Raw genomic sequence first — 27,842 nt, 5'->3', positions numbered from 1 at the left:
ACATCACCCATTCATTTGATCAACATAATGACTCCGGAGATGTCTTGACTTAAAGTCCACACAGCTCTAGTGTATATCGGGGAGATCTGGGTTGCATCTTCTGAAGAAAGACGCATTTTTGTTACTCGTCTAAACCTTAAGGGGAGTTTTTAGCTTTTGGTCAGCGAGTGGTTCCTGGAAAACATCTGAATCGTTTTATAACCAAACACAGCTGCCGTGCCAGTGTATGTGTGTGTGCGTGACAGTGTGTATGCGTGTGTTCATCCGTATGTGGAAGAGGGAGAGAGAGTGAGGGTATCTTTTTGCTTCCCTTTCCAAAACGGAAAGAAAGAAAAAAGTTTGGAAGTATTTTTCTCCCAGTAACTTTTTTTAGGCATGAACGCCGAGACGTGCGTCTCATACTGCGATATGACATCCATGGATTCATATTATAGCCCCTCTGCACCGCAAGGTAGGGATCATCAGACGAACCCGTTTAGGACATTCCAAGTAAGTGACAACAAATACAGCCCCACTTTCCTGCCAAACAAAGGTCAGGCTTACGGAGAAAAGTCTCGGAGCCCATTCCAACAGGAGTGTCAGTCATTGGATGTCACCACTGGGGAAGGCACCTTTAACAAATACCACCTCTTCATGCAGAGGTCTTCTTGCAAAACCCCCCCCGAAGGAGGCAAACTGCACCAAGAAAGCGGACACAACGGAGCGCTCATTCCCTGCTATGGTGAGTAAAACCACAGTTCTGTTTCGAACGAACGGAGATTTCCCGTGTCCGGTATTGTTTACTCTTATGGAGAAACCGCATCAAATGACAACATAAATTGTGCTTGTGTTCTGTATACACTGGTCGGTGTAAATATATGTTCACTTGACTGACTATACCCCCAACTATGAGGGATGTTTAGAGTATTTTCGTAAAGTTGGGAACGTTATGCCTGTCTCCACATGCCTCTTAAACAGTTTCCTGTAAATTGAGAAATTCCTTCCAATAACCAAAACCGATAATAAAATAAAATAAATGGGTGAAGTAATACGTCTGCTATCATCCCGGGTGTTGGATAATATGATATTATCCAACACCCGGGATGATAGCAGACGTGATTACTCACATATGAACATTTGTCAATGCATGAGTCTTTACAAACTCAATGTAATGGACTTCACAACTTACTACCAATATTATGGCCACAACTATCCCCTGTAACACAATTACGAAGAGGCATAACCTTCCCGACTATCACGTTTTCCCTTTGGCGATTGAATTAAATTAGGCTATATTTAATGCGATAATCTGCATTACAATCCTTAATACTGAATCTGAATCGGACAATTGAATTATCACGTTTTCAAGCATGAAAAATATGGGAAATAGTTTATCAGCGGAACAATATTGTTATTATCCCTAAGTCTCTTTACATCCATAGGCTACTTACTCAATATTGTCTCATGAGCAATAGATATTGGGGGAGTTTGCAAATGTTAAGAATCCATCGTTGACACACACACACCCACACACACACGTTTTTGCACCTATATGATATCAAGGTAAAGATAATCCGATTCTTGTCGAAAAGATTGCCCAAACTGATAGCCTGTGGTGAATTAGAGATTGTAACTAAAACATTGCTGATCAAACAGCCTGATTTTGTAAAGGCCTCTAGCCTACAATAGCCTACGTGCACTCTGCAGAAACGTTGCATTAGCGTGACTTGGGTATTGGTGACCTTATAGATGTTTGTATGACCATAAAATAAAATGTAACGGATCACAAGTTCTTAAGAAATATTTGTTGAATTTACAATGAAACACAAACTTTAACTTTGCAACTCGAAACCCACAGTTACGTTGCATTAAATTAATATGTAATGTGTAAAATACCTACATGCAATTCTTAATTCTTAATACGAAATAATACCCTCTACTGATTAACCGAACTATATCTTTATGTTGAAAATATTCTGCAGAGGTCTAACAAAGGGCACATCTTGAGCGCAGGAAAAATCCGCCCATGCTATAAATTTAACACAAATACCGCAAAATCCATCGCTTTCTCTAACCATCTGCGAGCAACTTGTGGGTGAGATGAAAACCCACGGACATACAGCGGCTTCTCAGATGATCAACTGGAGGGAAGCATCAAATACAGCGGTAAAAGCTTTCTGGAACCTCTCTCAGGAGAGTGGCTACAAGTGCTAAGAATTTTTTTAGGAGTTATTACAAATTTCAAAAGTGATTCATTTGTTGTTTATGGTTGAGAAGTTAGTGACCAAAGCCAGATGATATTCGATACGTAAAAGGCCATGAATCCTCAAGAAAATGGGTGACTTCAACAAGACTAAAGCAGTGCTACAATTATAATACAGGCAAAATATGCCTAAGACTTTCTGCCAAATAATTATGTCAGTCTCACGTTTCGAAGTCTCTATAAACCAATTGCGGCAGGTAGCCTAGTGATTAAAGCTTTGGGCCAGTAACCGAAAGGTTGCTGGATCGAGTTCCCGAGCGGACAAGGTAAAACTAGGAAGTTAACCCGTCATTGTAAATACGAATTTGTTCTTAACTAACTTGTCTAGATAAAAAAAAGAGCAGTTAGCTCACTTCTAAAACATTTTCATTAAATGTGGCCAAATTCTGTCTCAGTTCCAGGCTACATTTAGATCAAAGATGTCCAACGTTCCTTCATTTAAACGCACATTCTTCAAATGTTTTATTACAAGTAAGAGTGCATAGACGATGATCGAACCACATGATAGTTTATTGAACTCTACAGGTAACATTAAGCGCAAGGATAAGTAAAAAAAACACAATTTCAATAATCCTTAATTAATCATGCTCGAAAATCAACCAAGCGATCTGTGAGGAAACGTAAGTATTTTTCCATCCATCTGTGTAATTTAGAAAATGTAAATGTATACCCATTACACCTGATTTATAACATAACAATAACATCCGTTTTCTGTTTTTCGGGATTAATAAATAGAAAAACAAAACCGACACTAAAGATGCATGCACAGTGAACGTATGGACACTGGACAGTGCTGCTAACACAAACAACATCCAAATTAAAAGCAAATGCCAGATTACTGAAATTATAGAATGAAATTAGAATATTTCACAATTTTCATCAATATACTAATATCAATTTGCACTGCTGTGCATGGGAACGGTTCGATTAAACGAAAGTATAGGCTTCACCAAACATGTTAATGAATCACTATTACAGATATTCTAGTGAATATCTAGTGAAAACGACAGGAGTCCTGTCCTTGGTGAAAATTAGAAAATGGGGACACAACCAAAGAGGATATAACGAGTTGAGATGTCAATATAAAAGCGAAAGCACTGAATCACTGCTGTCAAGGAGAAGACATTGATCAATTGTTTGGTCTAGCGTGAGAAAAAAGTACACATGAAGAAACTTCAGTTAAACTTTGCCATGCTGTTCTTACCATTGGCTAATGGCTACCATGATGAGGATCAGGATGATATTAATGAGGATAAAGATTATATTATTGTTGATGACTAGACTATCATCATCATCATAACAGTAATATTATTATTATTATTATTACATAATTAAGTATTTACAGCTGAGTTACGGAGGAGGGCTGGGCACTGAAAACATGCCACTAACGTGCCAGAATAGGATTTCTGTAAACCCTAATAAAAGCACATAAACCAATCAGTCTTTTCCTCGCTACATAATTAGTTTAAACGGGTGACGTAACATAGCATAGCCATCAATATAAGATTTAATGATGGTCTGCTGTGCAGATGTTATCGAATCTCTTTGGTTTAATCAAATAACTTTAGACAACAACATACGAACACCAGACACTTGCTTTGTCAAGAGTATGCGACTGATCGATCACTGCTTGGAATCTATGGGAATACGACTACTACTACTACTACTACTACTAATAATAATAATAATAATAATAATAATAATAATATTAATAGTAGTTAAACAATAGTTAACCATATGAGCATATTATGATGAATCAGAAGTCATTTACCGTATGCACATCTAGAAGTCATTTACCGTATGCACATCTTTATTATTCAGAAAGCAACACGTTGCCTATTATATAGTCATTATATGGCTTCTAATATTTAGATAATTCTGAACAAGAAAATATTCACCTGAAATAAATGAGAAAATACTCTGATTCAAACTTGAACGCGTATGTGGAGTCTTTTCTCTATTGGTCATTTAAGCACATTACGCACGGGCGCCAAACGTGGTATGCCTAAAACATTAAGCCTACAAGTTATTCAAGTTAAAAAATAATATTCACTTGTTCATATATTTAATTTCCAATCCTGTGTCATGGCCTTGCTTAACCTTTGGTAAGTAATGACTCACAGGAGAGGCGTGCGTAATATAGCGCGGAAAAGATCAGGGCCTGCACATAAACCTGTAAGAAATTACGAAAATGCTCGGCATATACAAAGTCAACTAATGAAAACGTATAGACACGAACTGAAAATTGAATGATCGATTTGAAGGTGCGTTTGAATCACATAGGCCTATACTAAAAACCCAAACACATTGTCACACTTTCCTATCAACTTGGGGTTATATTTGCAATGGAATGCGTTTGTGTCCGGGGAATAGCTTTTATGTTCCGTAAACCTACCAGATCACATAATCACTCACGAGATCTTATTTAGGGTCACGTTTTAAAGACCCTAAACCTGGTCTTGGGAGCCTTATTGGTTTCGACCACAGGTATAAGCCATGGCAGGTAATTCAACGGGGACTTCGTGAGTTATTACTTCAATCAGGCTTAAGCAGGTAGGCTGAAATTCCTGGAGTCACAGTCTTTACAATATTTCCCGTTAGACACGGCGGGGTCCTTTGAAGATAATACCAGCGCTGTTTTCGGGAGATTTCAAGGGAGTTTGTTTCTTTTTGCGTTCAGCTGAACTTGCCAGTGACCTGTAGTCTACATAAGGTCGTACACTCGGTAGATATAAAGAAAATGATTGCCGCTGTTAATCCCAAACAAACCGCCATAAATAATACTTAGGCTAATGATGCTGTCCTAATGTATCTTATTAAAGCAATAAGTGAGCCACTAAAAAGGAAGTTTACATATCTAATATTTTACAACAGATACCCTCAGGGCACATGTTTTGTTTTTGTCTTAGCACAAAACACAGTTGATTCAAATAACCAAGTCATCATCAAGCATTGGTTATTTGAATCAGCTGTGTAGTGCTAAGACAAAAAAACAAAACTGCTCCCAGGGGAGGCCCAGGACCAAGTTGGTATCACAGACTGGCTGGGTAGACGTGCACAGGGGAGGCCCAGGACCAAGTTGGTATCACAGACTGGCTGGGTAGATGTGCACAGGGGAGGCCCAGGACCAAGTTGGTATCACAGACTGGCTGGGTAGACGTGCACAGGGGAGGCCCAGGACCAAGTTGGTATCACAGACTGGCTGGGTAGACGTGCACAGGGGAGGCCCAGGACCAAGTTGGTATCACAGACTGGCTGGGTAGACGTGCACATTTTTACAGTGGAAGTCACCCTTGCAGCAGCCTTGCCTGACCACAGGTATGACTGACTCCTCAGATAGAGCGAGTGTTAAAGAGCAGGCAGGAACGTCTCAGCACTACAGGAGACCTCCACCATTAATGTGACTCAGATGTACATCAGCACTTCCCCCAGGTTTTTGTATACATTCAAAGGCCAGCCCCCAGTAAGCACAGGCAGTCCCTGCCTGTCCAAGAGGTGACTGGTTTGTGTAACCTTGCTAAACATGTGCCGCATACAAATACACAACATGTCACCAATACAATATTTGTTTATGGGGTGGGTTGCAAGTGATTGAAAGGATCAGTGAATGATTTTGTGGACATTAACATGCTGTACTGTGCTTGCAAATCTGTATGTACTGTAAGAGGAAGGAAACAAATACTTTGTGCCTGCAACTTAGAAATGAGGCAAAGGGAAATGCATTGTTTCGTCAACCAAATTGTAAAGGACAGCTAGAACCCTTTAGATATTCATACAGGTTTTCTAAGCCACCATTGAATTATGGTAAAAAAAAAAACTGTTGCTCCAAAAGAGTACAGGGTAACAAATGGCATGGTTTCAACCATTCCTCCATTCAAACCTCTGAAGATGAAACAATGGGACACTTTCTACGGCCCATCAGTCCAGTTACATTGAGGTTCTCTCAGGTCCAGCAACCCTGGACCAACAGTATGCTACTTCAGGGACAACATATACAAGGTCTGTGCATTAGCAGTAGGGGAGAGCAGTGCCTTTCCTAGCCGGGTCTACATGCAGTGATAAAAGCTTGTAGACTCCACTGGACTCCAGGCTCCATAAACCAGACTCCTCTCCGCCAGGTAATAGGATATTTAGGGCCTGGCTCTGAACATCTCAGGGAGAGTGGCCAAAATTCAACCTGATAAAATCTGACAACAGGTGGCCTTTACATTGGTGGATTGTGTTTTTTTACATGAAAATATATAGTAGAATAGAATAAGAGGGAATAATAGATTATGCCTTGACTTGGTTTGACACACACAAACAATGCACATTGTCAGAGATAGCTATCCTTGGCTTCTCTACAGTGTCTAAAGGGGTCAGTGTACCCACTGAGAACTTAACCTTCAAACTAGGAACATCAATCTCTTTGTATTTTTCTTGAAGCAACAGGAGTTTTCCTCTTATGGTGTTTGACTGTCCCCCCTGAGGACAGGACACAGAGACCTTTAACTCTGGTTTCCTTTCCTTTTTAGAAGAGCTGTACCCCAAAATTCTCCAGAGCGAATCGATCTAAAACCCCAAATAATCCAAACAGAAACATACATTATATTTTCGCAACATTTGTAGTCAAGATCACAATTTACTTTAACATTCCATGAACTATTCATGAGCTATAGACGGAGAGAGGGAGAGCCTTTGTTGTGACATTACAAGCATTTGGTACATAGTTGCGGTTACAATCGTGTTTTCGTGTTTTCACTCAAAGAGAGGGAGGATATAGGAGGTGTGAATCAACTGTCCTGTGAGATCCTTTCAATCTAGACTGAAGCCACCAACACCCCATCTGCTGCCCTTTCTCTCTCTACCGTCTTTAGTACAGCACAACCATTTGAGCCTTCCTTTCTGTCCATCTGTGCTGATTGATATGAGCAGCTGGTAATAGAAACCAGCCATGGAAGTGCTGTGAAGCCTGGAGAACCAGGACACACTTCAGCAGGTTGCTGACATGACTAGAGGTGACAAGGACCTAGGATCATTTTACCAGTTAACTCGTATTTTGGCACAGCAATTTACATTAGGCTCAATCTGCCCGGCCGGAGTGCGACAGGGCTACATTGAACCTTGTACTCCAGGCCTTCTCTCAGCCCGGCAGTCAGATCCTCTGCTGTGTAACTAAACCCTCCATAGTTGAGGCCCTCAGAGGATGCTTACTGATCAGACGTCCAGCACAAAGAATATCCCAGAAGATTAGAGTCTGTAATGTCACCTACTGTGTATATATTTTCTCAGACATTATAGTATAGTAAAAAGTTAGCATGTCCATTGGCCTGGACAGTGGCACCCATCACAAGAACTGAAATTATAAGCGTGTTGCTTTTTTCGATAAACTACCCATTGAATCACATTATTTCACATGGTGTTTCCTAATGAGTACTATGTAAGTTCACAGGGGAGCTGATGAAAGAATTTTAAGAAGCCTATATGAAATTATATATTATTTCACAAGCAGATGATAATTTTTGCTTAGTTCCAAGTGATTAACAATTTGGACCACCAAGGACAATCTAGTGCTCTTTCCACATTGTATTTACTTCAGTATAACAATGCCATTGTCAGAAGTGGAATCCACATGATGCTAAGAGGACAGTGACCAACCTGTCTTTGATTATGGCATTCCCGTGCACTCGTAAAATGTGTGTTTGCTTCATTGTGGTTTTTAACATCACCCGAGAGATTCAGACCTCACTGGGAAAGGAGGAGGGAACATAACGTCAACTGTTAGATAAACTGAGAGGATCTCACATTAAGAAGCCTTCCCCTCTCAAGGGGTCTCCCTCTGCACTCATTCAAATAACCTCAAATCTATTGGAACATGAAGTCTTTCTTTCTTTTAGTCATTTCAGTACAGTATTGGTTAAAACCACAGCATACGCAGTCAAATATTATTTTGCATGAACTTTGCATTACACTGGGTATTATATCTCCAACACAACATACAGTGTTGTTACCGTTATTACTGTGTATTTACATGGGTATAAGAGCAGGGGAAAGTGTTTCCAGATATGCTAATAAGTTGGTTTCAGAAAGACAAATAGAGCTTTGTTCCTTCATCTTATGTGTAATTGTCTAACACTGTTTTGACCTTGTTTTAGTGCTAGCCAAACTGTGGAAAAGGCACTGAGTAGACCCTAGCCCAGCCTCAGGCTAGTGGAGATCCTGCCATGCTCTAGGGCCTGAGAGAGACTCTCAGACAGATAAAGAACCTTGAAGAGAGAGGGGTGATTTATCAGTGTCTCAGGCTTTATGGATACGCTCCCATAGCAGTTGTTTTTTGGCACAGCGTGTGCACCTCACAGCAGCCTGATGGGATGAATCATCCCTCTCAGTGTTTGACTTCAAAGTACCTATCAGATGCTCCCAAACTACTGTAGCTATAAGCTAGTCAGAGAGGTACTTATGGAACTTTCTCATCCGTTAGCTAAGGTTTTGTTTACGGCATCAGGCATATGAGAGGGCAGCAAGATATAAGAAAGGCATGGGCCTAGTGAGCACCAACTTAGGCTAACCTTGAACTGTTTCAATGACTGCAATTGACACCATAGCCTACTCATACCACGGTGCTATTCGTAGTGGTGTCATGGTGCTCCTGACCAGGAACAAGATCGTTTAAGAAGGACTGGTTTATAAGAACTGCTGAGACTCGACTCCATCTGCCTTTGGGTAGGCGATTAGCTCTGGTTTTGCAAATGGCCGTGTAGGCAGAGGGCTTGCTAATAAGGCTCTTCCCATGCTAATGCCTTGTGGTGACACACTCACAGGCTGCAATAAAATGGATCAATGTCTCTCACATCACTTTTCATTCGTCATGGTGTAGGCATGATAAAGTTTACATCTCAACACACCAGTCAGTCTCTCCATCCAATACCTGTGTTAGTTAGTGTGTCTGTCTTTATGTAACAGCCTCACAGCCAGCGGAACGAGCAGGAAGACAGGACTTCACAGAGTTGGCGGGACTTCAGAGCACAAAGCTTCCCATTATGATTCAATCCATATTTTAAGAAGGAAAAACAAACCAAATTAGAGTTACAAATAAATGCTTAGCAGAGAAAACAGCTTACACAAATGTCCTCTGCTTCCTGGGTCCAGTCAAAACAGGGATCTATCAAGCCTAGACTACACACACTTAATCTCTTTTATTTACGTTTTCTAATATTTAGGGATATTTTTTCAGGTTTGGGAATATTTAGCCATTAATCGCTCTCAGTCACTGCAGGGTGTCTAATTTATAGTGTTTCTTTTAAATGCTGTGAGCTGACCCTAGCCAACCTTTTCAATAAAGAGGCTGGGGAGGCGACCTGTCGCTTTACTGCCAGTTAAATTACACTTTGATGTTCCCCTCTCGTTTTTGACAGCGACTTAACGTCTGTCCCCAGTGAAGGTCTGACCCTTGCTAACTTTAAGGGGTCCAGCACAGATATCCAAGGGCAGGAACTATAGTCATTTACCCCTCATAGCATAGCTGCTATGATGATCATATCTATTACTCTAACGTAACCATCTTTTTTCTTATTTTGACATTTTCTGTGGACACAACTTTTTAAACGACTTACAGTGCAGAATATAAAATTACGTTTGAAGACATTTTTTTGTGGGGAAATGTAGACGCTATTAAAAAGGGTTTACAAGACCCTGGGTTGCTCTGCAGGCAGGTGTGAATACTGTTAGGGTTAAACTGCCAATTAGTTCTCTGGTTTAACCTCACCCCTCTTCTCTCTCACCCACTGATGAACTCTGCTTTCAGACCCTATTGGTTTCAGCTTGGTCAGATCTGGACTGATTTAGTAGAGTATTCTGTTTCCTTGACATTGTAAAGAATAATATGAAGATTTCAGTTCCGAACTATCCTGTACTTGGACACAGCCACAGTTCTGTATCACATCTCATTATTTCTTACTTTAAACAAACATACAAATAGCATAAGACAGCAGTCATACAACTGGAAGGGAACAGGGAAGCTTTTTCAATTTTAGATCACAGCAGTTGTACAGTCACTGTAGACTTGGTATGTCAGATCCCTAACAGGGTTGGGGCAGACAAAGAACAATGGGCTCCAGACGTGCCTCTCTCCGTCAGAGAGCTGTAATTGGAACTGATGTGGAATCTTGGATCCAAAGTCAAAAAGAAAAAAAAATCAGTGAACACTGCTGTAGAGCAGATTCCTCTAAATGGGAAACACGCTATGAGGTTTTAGCAGAAGGGACTGAGGAGTTTATTGTCTGCTTGCTTCCAAGTGTTGTATCAGGGATGCTGAGATCTAGACCTGTATAACAGGTGAAAGGTGAAAATGAGAGGGGGGTTGTAAACCACTGATAAATTACAGCAGCATGTCAGAACATATCCTGGCATAGAGACTGAAGTGTCTTTGCTTTATACAGTATATAACATATCATACTTTCACTAAGCCAAAATATGATTGTTAATCCGATCAGCTAAGGTGAAAGTGTCTGAGTATCAGTTATCTTCAGGAAAATCCACCATGATGCTAAATGGAAATGTCTGCCTGCCCAATCAGTGATCATGAAATGTAGTGAGGAATGCCAGTCTGACATTGCTCATCCTAATATTCATACATTCCTTAATTCCATTATTTTACTTTTAGGTTGTGTGTATTGTGTGTATTGTTGTGAATTGTTAGATATTACTGCACTGTTGGAGCTAGGAATACAAGCATTTTGCTACACCCGCAATAACATCTGCTAAACATGTGTATGTGACAAATACAATTTGATTTGATTTAATGATGCTGTATTTCTGAAATACTTTAGTGATGACTACTTTTAGTGATGACTGATAAGCTCTTTACCTCCATAGTTGAGATGGCAAAAATATTACCTCTGCTATTTCAGAAGGACCTCTCCATGCCAATTACTCTCAGTGGGCTTCTTGCTACAGGCATATCTCCTTCTATCCGTCTTTTACTAACTCAACTCTGTTGAGGAAGAAACAATTCAACATTAGCCTTTAATGGCTGTGTTCACTCAGGGCTCCCTCCACTGCATGGGTATCCTGACTGACATTATTTGCAGTAAGACTTTCTCATGTTCCTCATCCATATGGCCCAGCCCCCGGGAGGGCCCACTGCTGTTCACCTTGGGCAGTGGAGAATGCCTTGCCTCGCAGCCACGGCCCAGCGCACGAATAACAAGCGGGAGATTGTCACAATACCCTGCGCCTGCCAAAAACCATCAATGACACAGGGCATAAACAAGAGTCTTTGATCAGCAGAGAGCCCTTGATTTCAAAAAGCCTGACAGCCTTGCCTTGTTGGGACCATCGGTGCAGGGCATATGATGAGGGAATAACTAGAAATTATTTACATTTAGGTTGAGCTAGCTCGTCTCAGGCTTAACAGGATGTGTCAGTCCTGGGCAGGCAGCAGGCAATGTGGGAGCCATTATACCCCTGGCCAGGGCCCGGGCCCCAGTAGATGCTGCCTGCCTGACAGTCCACAGTGGCCAGGGTGCTCGGCAGCAGCGTGGAGAAGGCAAACGGACACAGCCAGAGAGAATGAGCATGCTGCTGAGACGGCTCAAATCAGACCCTCACAATTATTTACCAACACCAGGAGTAATCTTTTTCCTCATATCCAACTCAGAGGGAAAAGCTCTAACTTACAGTATGACAATAACAGACAGAATGAGAGTTGGAGGTTTTGAGAATCAGACGGGTGAAACATAACAGTGCAGCAGTGATTGGTATAAGTGAACAACTATATTACAATGTTATGGTAGGAAGAGGGGCTTTCCCTAAGTGTGGCCCCTGCAGTAAACAAATCCTACAGCACGGCTTATATTTCTTATGGTGTCATTGACTGTTATGCGGCTCCCTTTACTCAAGTCCTTGAAAGGTGTGTAGGGCGGGGGACCGAGGGTGTGTGTATCATCAGATGCGCTATCAGGTCCCCTCACCTTGCAGCACATTACCCAACAAGGCTCTGTGTGGAGGGCCGGAGGGCATGCTGCCCTGCTGTGTTGAAAGCAGTACGCACACCAGAAGCTCACATGCACACCTACACCCCCTGGCTCTAACTTGACAAGGCTTTACCCCAGCCTCAGATAAGAAATGAGCACATCCCAACCCTGGGCTCCCTAAAATAACTCCCTGTCTCTTAGAGCTAAGCTAAACAGAGGGGAGCGTAGTGCCTGGACTCACCACTAGACCGAGCCAGAGGGGACGTCACCAAGCAGAGGGGTTGAGAAGCAGATGTGAGGTTTGGCTTGGACCCCAAACCATATTCTATACCCCCTTGAACAGCCTAGAGCCCAAGGGGGAGGGTTTGCAGTTCATATGAGTGAGTATGACAACACATTGCCTTCCCAGGACCCCAAACAGACCCCTTAATAGAAGCCGTAATGGAGAGAGTTTAATGATCCACAAGCAGGGAGGGCAGTAAGGGCACAGAGGATTGGCACTGTAGTGGAATAATGAACGAACGGCACACTGGCACAAACAGCATCATGGGAATTTATGATCAGTAGGTTGACTGAGGTTTCACGGATAGGCTGCTGTGTGTGTTTCCCCTCGGTACAAATTACCGTCCAGCAAATTGCCACTGACACTCTTGTTGCCGGGTTAGTTTAGTCTCGTTAGTAAGTGAGCTTCAACTTGTAGCCACACCACAGACCACGCGTCTGTGTTAAAGGCCTGAGTTCCCCCAGCGTAAGACCTGACTCCAAACCCAACCATACTGAGAGAGAGAGACGTGAAAACCTGTCATTTTCTACTATTCTGCAATTACTGCCTGCCAGGGTGTCTGTTTCCATGATTTATGAGCAGCAGTATGGAGGAAGTGTTCTGGGAGTCACACAGCTTACACCCCCACTCCTAACCACACCATGAACCAGAGTCCAGACCTGCAACTAACTGGCCAGGGAGCTTTCAAAGAACAACATGCTGCAAGAGTCATTTGGTGCTTGTGCTAGTGCTATATAATACTGTAAACACAGTCTAAATTAGTTTTCTGTTGCACATCAGTCCCAAAACACAGGGTGTCAATAATAACCACATCCATAATAATTGAGCACAGTACGAGATATATTGTGTTCTAACACCTTCCTTCTCTCATCCTCTCTCCAGGTAAAGACAGCTCAGGACTGACAGACTCTGACCTGACCCCGAACTCTGACCCCTCTGGGATGGACGGCAGCTACCTGAGTGTGAAGGATCAAGACGTGAAGGGCCCCTCGGACCGACCAGGCTCGGACATGGCCGGCCCCATGGACAAGGGCGAAGGTGAGAGCAACAAGGGCAAGAAGAGGCGTAACCGCACCACCTTCACCAGCTACCAACTGGAGGAGCTGGAGAAGGTCTTCCAGAAGACCCACTACCCAGATGTGTACGCCCGCGAGCAGCTGGCCCTCCGGACTGACCTGACTGAGGCCCGGGTACAGGTAAGACTGGCTCACCTGAGAGGAGCTCTACTGCTAACCGCTACTTACACAGGTCCTGTGAAGATCTGGGACTTCAGTCTAGCAGTATCCCTTTCATTACACATCAATAACAGTTATGATCACCATTATAAACAGAAGCACAATTGGTAAAGGTCTATACTTGAGCATCCTTTACTGGCCAAACAGGAACAAGGACCAACGCTATCTCGAATCAGATGGCGGCTGTTAGTTACTGAAAGGACTTGAACAGAAACAGGACAAAGCCAATGACTTGGAGACTGTGGATAGAACCACATTAATCCCTCAACATCTGTGGCTTTGGAGAGATAACGTCACCAAGCCACCAGGGTGAGAGTGAGATTTATTTGGCAATGTGGGAGTAGGGGCCAACGCAGGGCAGGGGCCCCCAAGGGGCTGAGGATCGAGCTGGGCCTCATATGTTCACTGTCAAGAGAGCAGACTTTCATCCACATATGAGGAGACACGCTTGGTTCTGCTCAGCTCCAAACCCTAGCCTGCACCTGAACCCCTGGACTTCTGAACCTCTGAACTGAGCTCTGCAAGTGTCTAACCAGGCCGGTGCTACAAACATTCAACCTTCCTGTGACCTTTGATTTACATATAATCCCTCCATGACTACTGCCACATTCCAGCATTGGTGGATAGATGATGAGACTCCCCTCATTCGGAGCACACACACACACACACACACACACACACACACACACACACACACACACACACACACACACACACACACACACACACACACACACACACACACACACACACACACACACACACACACACACACACACACACACACACACACACACACACACACACACACACACACACACACACACACACTACCAAATGCCCTTGGATTCATTGTGTTTTTCTTTCATTAACATCCTGTTCAGGAAGAATGTGTCCCTCCCGTGGTCTCGGGGGTAGGTGTGAAAACCTTCCCCTGAGTCTCTGGTAAGTTGTGAGGTTCGCAGCAGCCATCATGCACTATTCCATAGGAAACATGCCACGATATACAGTACAATACCAACACAAATATCTGTAAATACAAACGTCATGTGAAAGTAAAGAGAGCAAGTGCTCTGTGAAAGAGTCTGAGGGATGAGATCAGGCTGAATATTTATATGACATGCTGGCGCAGTGGCCAGAAACCCCTCACAGTGAAACCCAGGAAGTCCCTGAAGCCAGAGGGTTGTAATTCTGCCTAGAGCTCTCTCTCTCTCTCTCTCTCTCTCTCTCTCTCTCTCTCTCTCTGTCTGTCTCTGTCTGTCTATCTGTCTGTCTGTCTGTCTCTCTCTGTCTGTCTGTCTGTCCCTCTCCCTCTGTCTCTCTCCTCTCTCTCCTCCCTCTCTCTCCCTGTCTGTCTGTCTGTCTGTCTGTCTGTCTGTCTCTCTGTCTGTCTCTCCCTCTCCCTCTCTCTCTCCCTGTCTCTCCCTCTCCCTCTCCGTCTCTCTCTCTCTGTCTGTCTGTCTGTCTGTCTGTCTGTCTGTCTGTCTGTCTGTCTGTCTGTCTGTCTGTCTGTCTGTCTGTCTGTCTGTCTGTCTGTCTGTCTGTCTCTCTGTCTCTCTCTCTCTCTCTCTGTCCTCTCTCTCTGTCCTCTCTCTCTCTCTCTCTCTCTCTCTCTATATATATATATATATATATATATATAGAGAGAGAGAGAGAAAGAGAGAAAGAGGGGTAGTTCAGCTTGGCCCTTTACAGCCTAAGTTCTCCCACTGACCCTCTTAAACCATTCAAGTGAAAAAGATAAAAGACACAAGATGCCTTGTCAGTCAAAGAACAGGAATTTCCGCTCTTTACTCTGAAAAAAGGAGCTTCACACTTCATGAATTCTGCATCTAAAGTGGACAAACTGTTCAACAAAATCCACAATAATTTGTCCTGCTGAAAAGCTCATAGTACTGTGGGTTTTTGTCGATTGGAATTCCACTGAGATTTCACTTTTGTGGTTGTCAATAGATTTCCAAATTAATTAAGGCAGTGTTTTTCAGATTGTAACCGAAATACCCTCTCTTTAGTCCACTTAATAGGACAGAACAAGAGGAGCTTGTAAACTTGCCTGACTATAAACGTTAGCCAGAGAAAGTTTGTTTTTTCTGTCTACTAGTTTCAAAGGGAGGAAGTCGGTTGAGCTCTGAGTCATCTGCACTCCAGATACATCTACAGGTCATAGGTCAAGGGTTTCAATAACATCACGTCTCTCAGACTACCTTGCTGTCAGTCCACAGCTCTGAGGTTGCTGAACGTTGTTTGACATGTGGAGTATATAATGTAACATGAAATGCCAATATGAGTTAAGGACCAAACTACAGACCTTAGTTAAGATAAAACAGGACAGCCACCCATCAATAAGCATAATAACAAATAATATAAATATGATAATAGATGTTGTGCTCACAGCTGGGTAACTATACACATTAGAAATACTTAGTCATTGTGTACCACCATTGTGTACTATGTGCAGGTCCATTTGGGCCTTGCTATAGTATGGAAACAGCAGTGACAGACGATCAATCCTCAAAGCTGGTCTCTGACTTCAAAGTGGCTGCATCCCCATGCAGCTTCCCTGCCAGGACAGTTTGGCATTTCTGTGTTCTTTCTCTCTGTGCTGAAACATAACTAAAGCCTCATAGTAAGTCTCTAAGCTACTTTAGCTGTCAACGTCTTTACCAATTACTGTCACTACCCAGTGAGCACAACACAAACACTTAGTTCTGCGGAACAAATCCTGTCTAGGGAGAAGTCGGACATAAAGCACAAACAAACCGTATCTGTTGGTAGATAGATACTCACTGTCCGAACATGATCAACAACTCTACTGGTGGATCACTGTCAAAAGACACAAAGGGAGAAGGTGCAGGTGAACCAAGGAGTGAGTCCATCCAACTATCATACTGTACTCTTTGCAATCTCTTCTCCACATAATTTAGCATTGTAGTTGAAGAGGGGCTTCATGGGCAATAGAAGCTAGTGAGTATTTGGGTTGTATGAAACTGTTGAAAGAAAGACATGAAGACAGATTGAGAAGGAAAGAGACAGATAACAGCAGTGAGAGGAGAGGAGAGGAGAGGAGATGGAGAGGAGAGGAGAGGAGAGGGAGATGAGAGGAGAGGAGGGAGAGGAGAGGAGAGGAGAGGAGAGGAGAGGAGAGGAGAGGAGAGGAGAGGAGAGGAGAGGAGAGGAGATGAGAGGAGAGGAGAGGAGAGGAGAGAGGGAGAGGAGAGGAGGAGAGGAGAGGAGAGGAGAGGAGTGAGCGTCGCTGTCCTTCTCTCTTGTCTGTGTGACTCCTCTGGGCTGGAGGGGGAGCATCGGAAAGCCAGGGGTTTAGGTGTCAGGAAATTAAACATAAAATGAAAACAAGCTCTGGTTTGAACATTCTCCCATGTCACTTTTCAATTTCCCAAATTCCCTACTCAGATTTATAAAGGGAGGAAGAGTGCGAGTGAGTGAGGGAAAGAAATAATAAATGACCAAGGAGAGAGAGAAATCATGTCAGGGGTGCAGAAAGAAAAAGGGGGAATAATTGGCTAGTTATTGTGCTCTCTCACAAAAATGCTGTGATACCATGTCCTGCCCATATATTCCCTGTATCAGTGTAATCAGTGAGTAAAGCTTTCTAAACAGACGATGTGAAGCTGAGGGACAGTGCTCTCTGTGCTCTGTGCCTTGACATAAAGTGCAATCAGAGTCAGGCTGATATCAGGTTACCCAGCTCTGAGATAGGTCCTATGACGTTGTGTGGGGGAGGGCGCCAGGCCTAAGTCCATCTGAGACCGACTCTATTCAGATCACTTTCACCAGCTTTGATGGAAATTTAAACACAATAATGCTTTCAATAAACAACCGTTTTAGGTTCAGATGTCAAAGGTAATTACAGCACACTTTTGTCATGAGAAAATTGCCCCGTTCCTGTCAGAAGACAAAGAAAGGGAGGGAAGGGTCTGTGAACGTTTTGTTTTGAGTACTCAAGTCTCCACATTGTCTGTATTAGAGACCTAGAGATCCTTTCTCCTCTCCTCTCTAATTGCCCACCCGCCCAGGGAATCAGACCAGCGGATTTATTACTTCACCCTATTTTTAATTATACCTCTGAAAGTGTGTGTGTATGTGTGTGTGTGTGCGTACGCATGTGTATGTGTGTACTTGGTTGCAGAGAGGGAAAATTGTATGGCAGTGGCTGTGTAAACCACAAACTGATTGACCAAAGGCTCATCCTCAGAACCAAGATCAAACTCAAAGGGGGGCTCCCCCTTTGAATAGGCCTCCACTTCACGAATCAATAAATACAGTAGATGGAGTTAATCTGAGAGTCACATGGATCACAGGGAAAGGAATTTCTGGCTGCTTTTGAGACTATAAGCTTAAGAATAGTTTGCTTTATCTACAGAGCAGCACATTCTTTCACTTTTTTCCATTGAGAGTTTCGGCACATTGATGTCTGTGCAGATAGAACAGTCGCTTTGGCTGTGATCCTCAGAACCCTTTTTCCATACAGAAAATAATAGTGTTGTTTGTATCTATCAGAAAGGCATTCTCCTGAGAAGTGGTGGAAAGTTTAATGCTTCAGTCTTACTGGGTCCAGTACTACCTCTGCCCCGGCCCCCACTAACTCCCCCACTCCCCCATCTCCCCTCCACATCTCCCCCTCCATCTCAACCTCCTGCTGCTGATGGCGCTGATAGGAGGGGAACTCAGAGGAGGCCTTCACAAGGCCTGTCAACTCCCCCAGATGTCAAACTCCAGCCAGGTCTCTGCTTTCTCTGAGAGAGGGAGACTGTAAAAAATAAGCCATGCACACAGGCCCAGGCCCAGGGCTCAGGGGCAGAGTCCCCTTCTCTGTGATTCCCCTGCCAGGCCAACCCTGGAGGTTCCTGGACTGTTTCTCAGGTGCCAGACCATGCTGCTGTACAGTGCTTGCTCACAGTTCACCCAGCCTCACTGAGCCCCAGGCTTGAGAGACACATGACAGTCTCTTTCCTCCCCTTACAGCCAAAAGACACAGAACAGCACCACAATTATAATCACAACAATGTTTGTGCAAGTTATGTGCTTTGTATATTATACTGTAGGCCTACATATTATTTTAGTTCTATTGGATGTTCAGGCAAAAAATGTATGACTGACTATATTCTTCTTTCAGTTTTGAACTATGCTCAAAATGTTTTACTATATATATCTATAGATCTTATGTGACTATGTGACTCAGTCATGACCTTTGCCCAGCAGGTGTGGTTCCAGAATCGCCGAGCCAAATGGAGGAAGAGGGAGCGCTTTGGTCAGATGCAGCAGGTCAGGACACACTTCTCCACGGCATACGAGCTGCCTCTTCTAGCCAGACCTGAGAACTATGCACAGGTAATAATTATAATAAATAATACAGTAATTCAATGTATTTACAGTTGAAGTCGGAAGTTTACATACACTTAGGTTGGAATCATTAAAACTCGTTTTTCAACCACTCCACAAATTTATTGTTAACAAACTAGTTTTGGCAAGTCAGTTAGGACATCTACTTCATGCATGACACAAGTCATTTTTCCAACAATTGTTTACAGACAGATTATTTCACTTATAATTCATTGTATCACAATTCCAGTGGGTCAGAAGTGTACATACACTAAGTTGACTGTGCCTTTAAACAGCTTGGAAAATTCCAGAAAATTATGTCATGGCTTTAGAAGCTTCTGATAGGCTAATTGACAACATTTGAGTCAATTGGAGGTGTACCTGTAGATGTAATTCAAGATCAACCTTCAAACTCAGTGCCTCTTTGCTTGACATCATGGTAAAATCAAAAGAAATCAGCCAAGACCTCAGAAAAAAATTGTAGACCTCCACAAGTCTGGTTCATCCTTGGGAGCAATTTCCAAATGCCTGAAGGTACCACATTCATCTGTACAAACAATAGTACGCAAGTATAAACACCATGGGACCACGCAGCCGTCATACCGCTCAGGAAGGAGACATGTTCTGTGAACGTACTTTGGTGTGAAAAGTGCAAATCAATCCCAGAACAACAGCAAAGGACCTTGTGAAGATGCTGGAGGAAACAGGTACAAAAGTATCTATATCCACAGTAAAACGAGTCCTATATCGACATAACCTGAAAGGCCGCTCAGCAAGGAAGAAGCCCCTGCTCCATAACCACCATAAGAAATTCAGACCACAGTTTGCAAATGCACATGGGGACAAAGATTGTACTTTTTGGAGAAATGTCCTCTGGTCTGATGAAACAAAAATAGAACTGTTTGGCCATAATGGCCATTGTTATGTTTGGAGGAAAAGGGGGAGGCTTGCAAGCCGAAGAATACCATCCCAACCATGAAGCACGGGGGTGGCAGCATCATTTTGTGGGGTGCTTTGCTGCAGGAGGGACTGGTGCACTTCACAAAATAGATGGCATCACGAGGACAGAAAATGATGTGGATATATTGAAGCAACATCTCAAGACATCAGTCAGGAAGTTAAAGCATGGTCACAAATGGGTCTTCCCAATGGACAATGACCCCAAGCATACTTCCAAAGTTGTGGCAAAATGTCTTAAGGACAACAAAGTCAAGGTATTGGAGTGGCCATCACAAAGCCCTGACCTCAATCCTATAGAACATTTGTGGGCAGAACTGAAAAAGTGTAGATGAGCAAGCAGGCCTACAAACCTGCCTCAGTTACACCAGGTCTGTCAGGAGGCCTACAAATCTGACTCAGTTACACCAGCTCTTTCAGGAGGCCTACAAACATGACTCAGTTACACTAGCTCTGTCAGGAGACCTACAAACCTGACTCAGTTACACCAGCTCTTTCAGGAGGCCTACAAACCTGACTCAGTTACACCAGCTCTGTCAGGAGGCCTACAAACCTGACTCAGTTACACCAGCTCTTTCAGGAGGCCTACAAACCTGACTCAGTTACACCAGCTCTGTCAGGAGGCCTACAAACCTGACTCAGTTACACCAGCTCTTTCAGGAGGCCTACAAACCTGACTCAGTTACACCAGCTCTGTCAGCAGGCCTACAAACCTGACTCAGTTACACCAGCTCTGTCAGGAGGCCTACAAACCTGACTCAGTTACACCAGCTCTGTCAGGAGGCCTACAAACCTGACTCAGTTACACCAGCTCTGTCAGGAGGCCTACAAACCTGACTCAGTTACACCAGCTCTGTCAGGAGGCCTACAAACCTGACTCAGTTACACCAGCTCTTTCAGGAGGCCTACAAACCTGACTCAGTTACACCAGCTCTGTCAGGAGGCCTACAAACCTGACTCAGTTACACCAGCTCTGTCAGGAGGCCTACAAACCTGACTCAGTTACACCAGCTCTGTCAGGAGGCCTACAAACCTGACTCAGTTACACCAGCTCTTTCAGGAGGCCTACAAACCTGACTCAGTTACACCAGCTCTTTCAGGAGGCCTACAAACCTGACTCAGTTACACCAGCTCTGTCAGGAGGCCTACAAACCTGACTCAGTTACACCAGCTCTGTCAGGAGGAATGGGCCAAATTTCACATGAAGCATGTGGAAGGCTACATGAAATGTTTGACCCAAGTTAAACAATTTAAATGCAATGCTACCAAATACTAATTGAGTGTATGTAAACTTCTGACCCACTGGGAATGTGATGAAAGAAATAAAAGCTTAAGTAAATCACTCTCTACTATTATTCATTTCACATTTCACATTCTTACAATAAAGTGGTGATTCTAACTGACCTAAGACAGGGAATGTTTACTTGGATTAAATGTCAGGAATTGTGTAAAACTGAGTTCAAATGTATTTGGCTAAGGTGTATGTAAACTTCCGACTTCAACTATATATAGCGTTTTTTCAAATGCTCAAACAAAATGCTTACATAGTAAAGAGGAAACTCTCCTCAACCACCACCAATGAGTGGCACCTACTTGGATGAAACACAGCAAAAAAAAAAAAATATATATGCCATTTAGCAGACGCTTTTATCCAAAGCGACTTACAGTCATGTGTGCATACATTCTACGTATGGGTGGTCCCGGGAATCGAACCCACTACCCTGGCGTTACAAGCGCCATGCTCTACCAACTGTGCTACAGAAGGACCACAGCAACCGTTTGTGCCAAAACGCTCACCAGCCATCAGCTGTCATGGTGGAGAGGTGAGGTAGGTCTTGGAGGAGCAGAGAGTGGGGTTACTTACATCTTCTGGGTGTTACAGACAAATGATTTGAGAGAGCAGTTCAAGCTGAGGGGGAGGCCTTTCTCTGTGATACACAGATCAGCAGGCCCAGATGAGGCAGCTCCCCTTCCTGTTCTCTCCTCTCTCTGTCTGCTCCCCAGAGAGTGAGGTCAGGCTGGCTCCAGTGACAGGCCAGACACACCCTCACATAGACCCAGAGAACCCCCCCATGTATTATTCATCTGCACAGAGGGTCAGAGGGCAGGTGTGTGTGTGTGATACTGTGGAATGCAGCTCTGTGCACATCTGGCCACTCCATGCGAGCCTCCAGCACCACTACCCCGTCCCCCCATCTCAAACACCCCCACTCCCACATCCCTATCAGCTCCCTGACCACCGCAGCTTTCTCTCTCTGTCCGTGGAGGAGGGTGACAGGAAGCATGGAGATTTCTAAGACAGCCAGGCAAGGTGTTGAAGGACTGAGGTAGGAGGGAAATGTCTTTCCCTTCAACTTATGTACCGACCTGCAGCAACACTCCAATAGGGTTTTCAACGTTCAAATATCAGGCTATGGACAAGTAGACCATAATGTGAACGTTGCGCCACAGAGTTGATAGGTTAATTCATTATTCAAGTCGATTTGACAGACGATGGTGGGTATCATAGTCTTCTTGATCTTCATAGCCTATTTGTAAAGCGTTTTACCATAAAAGGTCTACCTCACCTTTAGGCCATTGAGCGCCCCGGGTGAAATACCAAGGAAGAGACAAGTGGAAGCTGGTGCACAAGATAACCATTTTTTGGGGGGTGAGCGTTGTAGACTGATGAACTTCACTGAAGAAGCAAAATATGACAATAAATAATTTTACAACTTGTGCTGTATTGCATTAGTATCCTCGGTTGGTTATTTTGTTTGTAAACATGATGTCAAACACACACCACATCCTTCATTCTGCAATAATCATATTCAGTCCACAGAGGGTTTCTGAAAAAACGAAGCACTGACTCACCCACATAGTTTTGGTATTTAAAGTGACCCTGTCCTCTCTCTACGTTTCAGATACAGAACCCATCATGGATTGGTGGCGGCAGTGGAGCGTCTCCTGTACCAGGCTGTGTAGTGCCCTGTGACTCAGTCACATCCTGTATGACCCCTCACCCTCACTCCGGCAGCGGCGTATCTGACTTCCTGGGCGTCCCGAACCCTGGGGGTCACATGGGACAGACACACATGGGCAGCCTGTTTGGGGGTCCTGGCATGGGGTCAGGGATCAACGGGTACGATCTGAACAGCATGGACCCAGACCGCAAGTCCTCCAGCATCGCCGCCTTGCGTATGAAGGCCAAGGAGCACAGTGCAGCCATCTCCTGGGCAACATGATGCCTCAACAGCAGCAGGACAGGGGCCTCTGGGAACCCCATCACGTCCAAACCAAGCCAAAGCAGAGAGGGGGGCCAGTCTGTGCTACTATAACAGAAATATTGATAATCTAAAATAATGATGATGATAAAAGCCATAGCAAATTGCTGAAGAGGAGAGAAAAGAGACAAACAAATCTGGACAGTGAACTTCTTTACTTTGTGTCTCTGATGGGAGAGACCAGTGGACATCAGAGATGAACAACAGTCAGTCAGGTAGTCAAAGCTTGAGGTAAGAAGCAGGAAATGAAGAATCAGACCTATCCTTGAAGAGACAAATTAATTGGTTGCTTGTTGGAAACAATGTGCTGGTTATACAGTAGCTATAAACTATAACACAACAAAAATAACAAAAAAAGCTGAATAGATTTGAACCAATCCCGGCACTTATTCAGTTAATACAGGTAATGCTGTTTGTACAGATATTGAGATGCGTCTGCTAACACACCTGCTAGTGAGAGTCAACATAGCTTTTTCTGTTCAGGTGTTATTATACTTTCTTGTTTTCCGGTATTTAAATGTTAAGTGTGTATTTTTAATTCATTTTGATCCTGGTTTTGTCACAGAATCCCTTGTCCCTTTCTGTCAGACTGTGTGCGAATGCAACTAACCACATAAACTGCAAACTGATATTCACATATTTACATACATTCGGCCTGATTTGGGTCTGTGTTTACATTTGGGTTTCCTAAGGTCATTTTGGTCAGATTCACTTCAAGGAGAGGGGTGTAGGTAACGGTCAAGCCCAAAGCTGATCCATCTCTGTCAGACTAACTGAAAGAATGCTGATAAAATCAGTCATATTCTTCAGTTTGGGAAAGAGGTAAACCATTTCAAAAGTAGCTTACTCTTTCAGGTATGCATGGTCAGCACTAGCATACTTTAGGTTGGTGCTACCTTCCAACATTTAAATGTCAGATATCAATCCAGGTTTGTTTAAGTGCGGGCAGACAGAGAGCTCTACTTGCACCGCTGATGTACCGTCACTGAGCCAGAGATGGACAGGGATGAGGAAGTATGAGAGAGTATGAGTATGTGTGTGAGTATGAGAGAGAGGCACAGCAGGCCTGCTGGGGCCTACAGGTCTGAGAGCACCAGACAGGCTCAGCTCTGTTTGCAGGAGGAGATTCAAAGTGGACATGCCATTTCCTCCCTTGGCATTTCCTCACCTCACATTTCCACCTAGGGAGTTACAGGAAAAGTGCCCTCCAGTCCCATTGCCAGAGATAACACCCAGCGGCAGCCTTGAACAGCAGAGAGGCAGTGTAGATTATACAGATTATGCAGTTTTTGTAGATTATACAGTTATTGAGGGGGATAATAAAATGCTGACTAACGCCATCAATGTTGACCACTGTCTCTTTTCATGCAAAGCCCCCCCAGGCAACAACCGGATCCCCTGTCCCTGCACCTCAGTGTGGACATGGAACAATGCGGGGGGCAAACTGGCATCCGTGCTTTCGATGGCTCCATGTCACGATTTGCGGAGGTGACAGAAATACTAGACGTGTTCCATCATCTTATGCATTATGGGCTTTCTGTTTGCCCAAGGTTCCCATTTGGATCAAGTCAAAACAAAAGGTCTCATAGATTTGAAGCCAAACATGATACCCCATGCACCTTGAGCAGAGAATCCATCTCTAATTCCCTAACACAAGCCTCATTATTTCCCCTTTCACTTGGTAGCTCTGCTAGGATATAGTGTTATGTACGATCCAGGATGAACTGTCAGTATCTACACTAGGTAGCTCTGCTAGGATATAGTGTTATGTACGATCCAGGATGAACTGTCAGCATCTACACTAGGTAGCTCTGCTAGGATATAGTGTTATGTACGATCCAGGATGAACTGTCAGTATCTACACTTGGTAGCTCTGCTAGGATATAGTGTTATGTACGATCCAGGATGAACTGTCAGCATCTACACTAGGTAGCTCTGCTAGGATATAGTGTTATGTACGATCCAGGATGAACTGTCAGCATCTACACTAGGTAGCTCTGCTAGGATATAGTGTTATGTACGATCCAGGATGAACTGTCAGCATCTACACTAGGTAGCTCTGCTAGGATATAGTGTTATGTACGATCCAGGATGAACTGTCAGCATCTACACTAGGTAGCTCTGCTAGGATATAGTGTTATGTACGATCCAGGATGAACTGTCAGCATCTACACTAGGTAGCTCTGCTAGGATATAGTGTTATGTACGATCCGGGATGAACTGTCAGCATCTACACGAGGTAGCTCTGCTAGGATATAGTGGTATGTACGATCCAGGATGAACTGTCAGCATCTACACGAGGTAGCTCTGCCAGGATATAGTGTTATGTATGATCCAGGATGAACTGTCAACATCTACAAACAGTGGATCAGAAACCCTTTCAAAATGACAACTCAGATTGGATCCAGTTTTACATGGCAGTTCAAGTCTAATGCATGAACATACTGCTGACAACATGGCTTGTCTCTCAGTGGTTGGAGGTGCTCCTCTGAGATCTGGAGATGGGGCCCCTGTGCTCATAGGCCGCTCTAAGGGGTTGCTGGGAGGGCGAACGGGCCACGGCGTTCCGGTGTTCTAGGAAAAGGACAGTGCACACAGCTGTGCTCAGGGGATAAATGCAAAACAAACATGCCTCGCACATGCTTCCCCTCAGCTGTCATGGCTCCATTTTCAAAGAAGCCCCCACACTGCACTAGGGCTCTCCCTCTCGCTCCTCTGGCCGAATGCCTGCCCCTCCGGCACTACGGCCATACACAGCCAGGCTGTAGCCTTTTTAATTAACACTGGGACATCTGTGGACAGGGATTCTTTCTGGGATTGTGTGACAGAACAGACAGAGCCACCAGTGGCCCTGTGCTTCAGGTTGGCCTATAGCTGTCTCTGACTAGGGCTTGTAGGGTTTATAGTGCTGGGTTGGGTGCTTCTCAGAGCTCAAACACACATGAAGCTCAGGTCGACACAGTTGATTTGTTTACCGTTTTCGTCATGTTTTTGGAAACATTTTAATTTCTTTATTTATAGACATGTTCTGTTATCTGCAGTTCTCTATTGATTGAAAAGGACAAAACCGAAAGCTCAGTGTTAAAGACTGCAGAAACGTACAAGCCCATATGAAGCCTTCTTGGATGAATCACAGGTTATTATGTAAATTTTCACTTTTTCATCGACCCTAATCGAGGCACAGCTTGCCTTAGGGCCTTAACTGATCAGATATGCAGAATTTAAGTCGTTGCGAAACAGCTTGTATATCAGCTCATCCTGTTGTAGCCTGCAGGGGTCCCAGTCTGTGCCTCGGTGATGTCACCTTTCACACGACCCCTATCATTTTTAATACTACTGAAGCAGGGCAATAAAAATAAGTAAATACTTATAATATAAAACTGTGTGTTGTGTGTGCATGTAAAAACATTTTTGTATGTAAATTGGACTGATTTACAGTAATTTACAAAGACCCTTGAAATGTTACTAATTTGATGCAAAGTTTTGCATTATCTTTGTGAGATACTTGTGGGTTGGTTTTTGAGTGATCCTTCTGAAGGGGGTGGGTGTTCTTGGTTTGTTGAGTTTCCAAGTATTTTGAAAGGTTTTTGTGGCTTTAAGCTATATTGTACGGCTTTTTAATAATGATGGTATACTTTTACTTGTGTTCATGTTCTCATATATATTTTGTGTGAGTTACTATAGTACAGTAAGTTATTGCACTTACATAATATTTTAGAAAATTGTTTTACAAGCATTGAGAGCATAACGGTTGTGCATCACATACTTATTTTTTAAAACAGCAATTTTTATGGATAATTGAAGTGCAGCTTCAATTGTCACGAATGATTTCATATAGTTCCCGCCAATTCTTTAAAGGTCCAGTGCAAGTCCAAAACGTGATTTCCCTGGTTTTACATAGATTTCCTGATGAGGTTGGAATAATACTGTAAAGTAGTGAAAATGATAATTGCCTTTTAATGTTAATGTCAGTTTGAAAAGACCGCCTGAAATTTCAGCCTGTTTTGGTGGGATGGAGTTTTGGCCTGCCTGGTATAAAATGAGTTAGACCATTAAGAAAGAGAGCTCCAGCCCGCTCTGCCAATTTGAGCTGATGTTTAGTTCTCTCCATTCAGACCACTCCCAGACAGTCTGGCAAAATTCTTGCTTGAGAAAGTGCTCTTTGCTAAGAAGTTGTTTCTTTTTGACCATTTATATTGAAATCATATTAAGAAACTTCATTGTTACCCCGAAATTATTTTACATTGCGATTAAAGAGGTTGCATTGGACCTTTAAACAAACAATAAAACACATTTAGTCAAGGAGGTCAGAGCTCAATATTTCACCATTTTTCTATACTGTTGTGTGAATGATGCTACTGCAGAAGGATTCCTATTCTCACGGAAAGGTCCTACATTTAAAGACTGGGGATGTTTTTAGGATGGCAAGACTCTCAGAGGAGTCATTAAGAGTAGCAGTTTTTACAATATCCTCAGCAATGGGTAACATCTGACCATAATAACATGTGTGGAGATTTTGGGGATTCTGGTGTTGTTCTGTTTATACTGATGTCTATATAATTAGGATGG

The 27,842-nt window shown here is 43.4% G+C and overlaps 1 protein-coding gene across 6 annotated transcripts; it reads left to right on the top strand.

Moving 5' to 3' along the window:
* Positions 1–27,578, top strand: LOC118393987 (homeobox protein aristaless-like 4). 6 transcript variants are annotated; one of them, XR_008064264.1, is made up of 5 exons: positions 1–721; positions 13,361–13,674; positions 18,934–19,062; positions 22,914–24,954; positions 25,203–27,578. XR_008064264.1 is itself a non-coding variant. In XM_035787256.2 (4 exons), exons 1-4 carry the CDS (start codon positions 376–378, stop codon positions 23,232–23,234), a joined length of 1,110 nt encoding a protein of 369 aa, XP_035643149.2. In that variant the 5' UTR covers positions 1–375; the 3' UTR covers positions 23,235–27,578. The 6 variants fall into 6 exon arrangements, 1 of the variants encoding a protein (XP_035643149.2); XR_008064263.1 differs by having other exon boundaries at positions 22,914–25,078; XR_008064267.1 differs by having other exon boundaries at positions 22,914–25,450; positions 25,575–27,578.
* Positions 27,579–27,842: the final 264 nt, after the last annotated feature.

Source organism: Oncorhynchus keta, chromosome 14, assembly GCF_023373465.1.
Source record: "Oncorhynchus keta strain PuntledgeMale-10-30-2019 chromosome 14, Oket_V2, whole genome shotgun sequence".
NCBI classification, from domain to species: Eukaryota; Metazoa; Chordata; class Actinopteri; order Salmoniformes; family Salmonidae; genus Oncorhynchus; species Oncorhynchus keta.
Note: the sequence above shows the minus strand (reverse complement) of the source record. Positions and strands in the feature narration are given on the sequence as shown.